Source organism: Schistocerca gregaria, chromosome X (assembly GCF_023897955.1).
Source record: "Schistocerca gregaria isolate iqSchGreg1 chromosome X, iqSchGreg1.2, whole genome shotgun sequence".
Taxonomy (NCBI): Eukaryota; Metazoa; Arthropoda; class Insecta; order Orthoptera; family Acrididae; genus Schistocerca; species Schistocerca gregaria.
The window spans coordinates 573,622,964-573,629,265 of NC_064931.1; the positions used below are offsets into that span (position 1 = coordinate 573,622,964).

The window sequence follows — 6,302 nt, forward strand, 5'->3', positions numbered from 1 at the left end:
ATAACCATTCACACTACATTCAACAGGTAGGGTCATTTAGCTCTCTCACTGTAGTGCTAATCGCAGACTGAATTCTTCCTGAAATGCTTGGCTTTCTGGTACCCCAGCTCTCCCAAATCAACTTCCTGGTGCCTTGTGGCACGATATCATATGAATTAAGTCTTAGTGATTTAATTAGCGGTTTAACCAGCTTGCACCTTAAGGTGGTCAACCTTGTGACAGTTTCCCATAGCTGGAATTTAGTCCCTCTAAGTTTCCCCCTGTGTCACCAAAGGTTAAATTATGGCATGACATCCAGGCAGAAAGTTTACTCTGAGGCATGCCTTGTGCCCTTCACCTACATTACACTTGTCACACACTTCAGATTGCACGTTGGTTGTCAACAGCTCACAGTGCACGTCAGCTATTACTATTACATTCTGAACCTCTGATGTACTCTCCTCAACAATCTGCTTTGTTGGTTCGATTACTCACTTTACAAATCTCTTCTTCCTTTTCCTACTCTTATCCTACTTTTGAGGGAATGTACATGTCTGTCTGAATTTTCTCATGATGAGGGTATTGAAGGTTGATCTGTTTTAATTGTTAATAACCATTCAAAAGCCAAGACTGGATAAAATATTTCTTTATTCAAGACAGCTGGTTTCAACAGTCTTCGCTGTCATCTTCAGATCTTAAACATTTTTGTGATGAAATATGTTTATTTTACTCTGAACCTCATGCACAAGGTGTCAAGTGATAACACTCAGCACATTAGCACATTGTAAACATGTGTCATCGCTAAACTATTTAAAAATACACAGCTCCATGTTAAAAAGCCATGTCCATATACATACTGCTCACAGATGCTGGTTACAGGATACAAATACAGTACACAGTATCATATTTGTATCATGTAACAAGCATCTGTTAGCAATATGTATATGGACATGGCTTTTTGACAAGGCGCTGTGTATTTTTAAATATTTTAGTGATGGCAAATGTTTATAATGTGCTGAGTTTTATCCACTTGACATCTTGCGCATGAGGTTCTTTGCAAAATGAACCTGTTTTACTATAAAAATGTTTAAGACCTGAAGATGACAGCTAAGACTGTTGAAACAGGTTGTCTTGAATAAAAGAAAAATACTTAATGCAGTCTTGGCTTTTGAATGGTTTTTAACAATATGTGTAAGTACTATTTTTCCACACCTGCAACACAGCTAGTAATGTCAGCAGCTTCTTGTGCAATCCATGTAATATCTACAGTAACATCATTACCTGCAGCTCCACTCTGCATGAAACAGAAATCAGTGCCACAAGTATTTCTCTGTTCAATTCGCCCAGGCTCCATAGCATCTAACCAGTGCCCATTATTACCTAGTGGGGTGGATACTACTGCACTTAAATCACCCATCTTGCTACTCACACTCTTATTTGGATTGGTATGGGCCACACTCACTCCATAATTCCACATGATATTGGAGCTGACACTTATACACTATTCCTCAACATTAGTCTTTTGCATCTTGCATAAGCTCTCAGTGATTTGATCAGCACTAGTACTCTCTTCATTAATTATCTTAATTTTCCCACTCGAAAAATTGTTCTGCCTATCAAAGTTTCATCCTGCTGTTGAGAGGGTTGACAGGCTTAACTACATCAACGATAATTGGACATCTTGCGGGAACAGGTAAATTAGATACAAGCCTGTTCCTCACCTTTTAACTTTCTCTTTCCCTTCTCTCCATCCTCTCCAAAATCTTCCCTATTCCTCACATCCTGAGGCCCGTTCTAACCCACCAGTCATTGCGTCTTCTCTGCACCCCTCTACATACTCCAGAGAACTGCTAAATGCTATTTCCTTCTCTCTAGCCTGAAGTGTTTCCAATCCCTTAGACAACTTTGCATGCTTCATTTTCACCTTATCTATTTCGGCTGCTCAATTTTTAACACCACCTCCGTGGTAGCCCCATTCCCAGTGGTACTGACCATGGCATTCTTTATCAATCACAGAAATATAAATGACAAAATCACATAAGCATATTACTACTCCAACCTTCCTCATATTTTACATGCTTACATGGTCATGCGGTAGCGTTCTCGCTTCCCACGCCCGGGTTCCCGGGTTCGATTCCCGGCGGGGTCAGGGATTTTCTCTGCCTCGTGATGGCTGGGTGTTGTGTGATGTCCTTAGGTTAGTTAGGTTTAAGTAGTTCTAAGTTCTAGGGGACTGATGACCTGAGATATTAAGTCCCATAGTGCTCAGAGCCATTTGATTTTTTTACATGCTTACATATGGAGCCATATTTCTTGCTCAACACCACTGCCCTTATCAACACACATTTCCACACTTCTCAGACTCTGCCACCATGAAAACTCTATTTAATAAATACAGCACAACAAAACAAAATCAGATCATGAGGAGGACACTTAATTGTAACAAAATCATAATACTTCATACCGCACCTTAAACGTGTAATAATTCAGGACGGGAAGAGTAGTTAACACCGTACATACTCCTAGACAATGAGCCATGCTCTTTGCTCATGACGCCACATATTGTAAAATTAATATTCTTATTTACACACCCACAGAACATTGGGCTTACCTATACGATTACACACTTGGCACATGACCCATTGAATCACCATGGTTCTCATGGTAAACAAACAAACAAAAAAGCTTCACTCACTCCACCATATGTTGATGAAACTGCAATCCTCCCACAGTTGAGTCTTCTTTTTTATCCATAAATGGTGGTTGTAGACACTGACTATCCCTCTTCTGTCACCGATTGAGGTTGGTGTGTCATAAAGGGCCCACTGAAGGCATTAACGGAAACGGTCCAGGTGTGCAGGACCACTTCTGTACAGAGTAGGATCATGGTGGTATGCCAGGGTGAGGGAGCAGACTACTGGTAGCTCAGTAAAACAACAACAAAACATTTCAATAACACTCATGTGACCATGCTCCTATCTTCTTGGTGGAGGCAATGGCCTTGCCCCTTCACAGCACATATGAAGGATGGTGTGTGGTGGCAGCAAGCTCATGGCTACAGAAACTTACACAGCAGCGTGCACCCCAGTTAGGGGCACTGCCACTTGCGGATGGAGCCAGTGGTGCTAAACACTGTCGGGTTGCTGGCAGGGAAAGCCAGCCACCCATGGTGGATCTTACCCCTGAGAGTGATAGTGAGTGGTGCCTAGGCACCTGCTCCAACATGGAACGGTATATGGCTATGCCGTCCTGGTCTGATTCTACTGCCCTCCAGGGCAGGAGTCTGGCTGGTGCTGGAGTGGGCCAGGAGGCAACCCACCAGTGGAGAAGTACCAGGTCCAAGATGGAAGACTTGGCACTATCAGAAGGTGTGTTGGAGGTGGTCTGAATTTATAGCAGCTATGTGTTGTCTCATATTGCCCAGTCATATGGCGTGGCCCTCTCATTCCCATAGGCACTGATGGCCTACCCTCCCCTCTACTAAAATTAATGGTTATTTACACTGGTTCACAGTCCACTTGTTTTGCCAACGTGTTTTTTCCAGTCATACTCTAGACAACAAATATGAAACCTGGTGGTGCTATAAACAGACTCATTGCTGCAAACAGCATGCTGACACTTTTGCACTCACTGGCTGCCTTCGGTTGCTGTGGCTGGTCTGCTAGTTTCTACAGTAATACCCCCCCCCCCCCCCAAAAAAAAAAAAAAAAAATAGTGGTGGTGCTACAAAACTGTTCCTCCTACTTCCATAAGGGAATTAAGCAATGCTTTGCCTTGTGCATGAATATAGTGATGCCTCAATACAGTTTTTCCATAATTGTTGCAAATTGTTCTCTAAGAAGTTGGCTTTTCTATTGTTTTAGTGACTACTCAGTTAACCACCAAATTGTTCAACAAGATGTAAACTTGAGTGCAATCAGTAAATAAACTTTTGGTCTCTGCTGTGAGGGAGCAGTGGTCAGATGTGATAATGGTTTCTTAGGCCAGGCCACCACACAGTAAGATGATAAATAATGTTACAAAAATGTTACCTCAATTTGCAGTCATCAGATCTTTAAATGCAATAAGACCTGGTAACTTTGCCATCATTGCTGCCAGCAATGACACTGTTGAGCCATTTATTTAGTTAAAAATGTTGAAGTTACATATAAACATCAAAACTTGCTGCATTCAGGTTTTTATTATTATTATTATTATTATTAGTATTATTATTAATTTTTTTTATTTTACAGAACTGCTTCTGCCATCCATTTATGCATCACTTGCTTCCTACACACTATGACCAAAGTCAGGATGGCAGAACCAGCCAACATGTGGCCCATTTTACACCTGTTTTCTCAGAGCTTTTTCCTATTGAATCACTTATGGCATCACTGCACAGTTCACTAAATTTACTTCACATTTCATTTTGCTAGCTCTCTTTGTCAGTAGTATCCTTGTTGCTATATTATGCAATAAAATTATCTGTCTGCAGCAACCACATCATTCCTTTTTTATATTATTTTTGCATTTTCATTTCAGGAAGTTCCACACACATTTGCTGCAGTTTGATGGAGAAGGTGGATGGAAATTAGAATCATTAGATTCCAATGTACGGCTTACTCTTAAGGAAGAGAAACAAAAGCTTGAAGCTCAACTTGCTGGTGTACCTGATGCTCAAAGGAGGTTAAAGGTTAGTCTCATACACAGTGTTCTGATATGAAAATTATGTTGATAAATTGAAATGCATTCAGTTGCTTGAAAGTTTGTGTTCTCTTTATTTGTGTGTAGTGACCAAATGTCTGCAAATATTGAGTATTACAAAAGTTGGTTTACTAGAAATGGTTATAAGAAAGAATGATAACTACTGAGGTCATATTTGAATCCATGCTGCCATCAGTCACCAGTATTAATCATAAACCTGCAGCAACATAAAACATGGCAGTGTAATGAAAACAACTGGACTACCTGGAGCATTCCAATTGCTCAGAATAGTTGGGTACTCTGTTAGGCATGTCTCATGGTGTGGCCAAATTTTATTTTTTGATTGTGGCTTGTTGGTTGAGTATCTGATTACAGATCTAACAATTTGGAGTTTGTTCTCATTTCTAAAGATTTTTCTGTCTCATATTTCACTTCTGGCAGTGTGAAAAAGTCATAACTGAGCTGGCTATTATGACTTCTAATTTGTCTCTTGCAAAATGTGTTCAGTGTATTGATATGAAAACCATAAAGTAACAATTTACCCTACTTTTTACATCATTTTTGAGTACATGACAAAAAAATAATAATTATTCCTTTATGATATTCACACCAGTTTGTTTTTTATGGTTTTGTTTACCTTACTTTTTTTTTACTTCCCAGGAACTATGTGAAGTGCTTGGAGAGAGTATGGAGTCATAAATCAGCTTCAGAAGCTGATAGAAGCAGACATGTGATATATGAGACTTCTGTTAAATTTTAGAATGTCTTAAGGAATACAATTAATGAACGTGCCAAATTGTGGATCACCCATGTTGAAAAGTTTGCGTGTCAATGGGATGAGTGGGTACACATCTTCTTTGAGTTTGAAATGTGATAAAGAAACTGTATTAATACATGCAAGAGTTCCTTGTTTATATATTTGTTCAGGTTTTTGTACTGTTACACAAAAAATAAAAAAAAATAATTTTGTTACTGAGTATTCTTACTATAAGTACACCATTCTTCTTTTGGATTAACTACTGCAAATGTAAATCAAAGAGACCTCACAAATGTTCAGCAGTATAGCATAATTACAGTTTATAGTACAAACTGAGGCCTAAAGGGCCCTAAATGAAAATATATGCTTGTTAATGACGAGCATTCAGTGAAAAGGAAAACAAGTAGTCTGATGAGGCATTATCCAAAGCAGGCATTGCCTTAGCATACAGTGAGATGTAGGGACCAGAATCTGCAGGAGATGCTAATCACCAGTATGACATGTGGTAAACACCACTTCCCTCTCCCCCCCCCCCCCTCCCACCTTTTTGCAACTACACAGACCCCAGAAAAAATGTGATAGGCTTTCATTGAGACTAGTGATTCATGATCATCCATACTACACCACACGCCCAATTGGCAGGTTGAACCCAAATTTGCTGCTTATTGTGAGCAGTCATCTTGATCATTAGGTTATTTATCTGAGCTGTCTGTGATATGTACTGGAGTAAAATAAATGGATTGATTAATGGAAAATAAGGTAATCCTCACTTTGTGCACCAAAATGTAATAAAATAAATAAAAATGATAAGTATGTGGAAACATTTATGTATATTATTGTCATCACTCACAGAACAATACAAATATAATCTCAAGGTTAATTT

The 6,302-nt window shown here is 39.4% G+C and overlaps 1 protein-coding gene across 2 annotated transcripts in view; it reads left to right on the top strand.

The window, feature by feature from the left end:
• Window positions 1–5,634, top strand: part of LOC126297731 (ATP-binding cassette sub-family D member) — an 80,796-nt gene extending 75,162 nt beyond the window's left edge. For both annotated transcript variants that reach the window (XM_049988872.1, XM_049988873.1), the window contains 2 exons: window positions 4,501–4,651; window positions 5,323–5,634. In XM_049988872.1, the coding sequence (XP_049844829.1) occupies window positions 4,501–4,651; window positions 5,323–5,361 (190 nt within the window). In that variant the 3' untranslated portion in view covers window positions 5,362–5,634. The remainder of the gene's footprint in view (window positions 1–4,500; window positions 4,652–5,322) is intronic.
• Window positions 5,635–6,302: the final 668 nt, after the last annotated feature.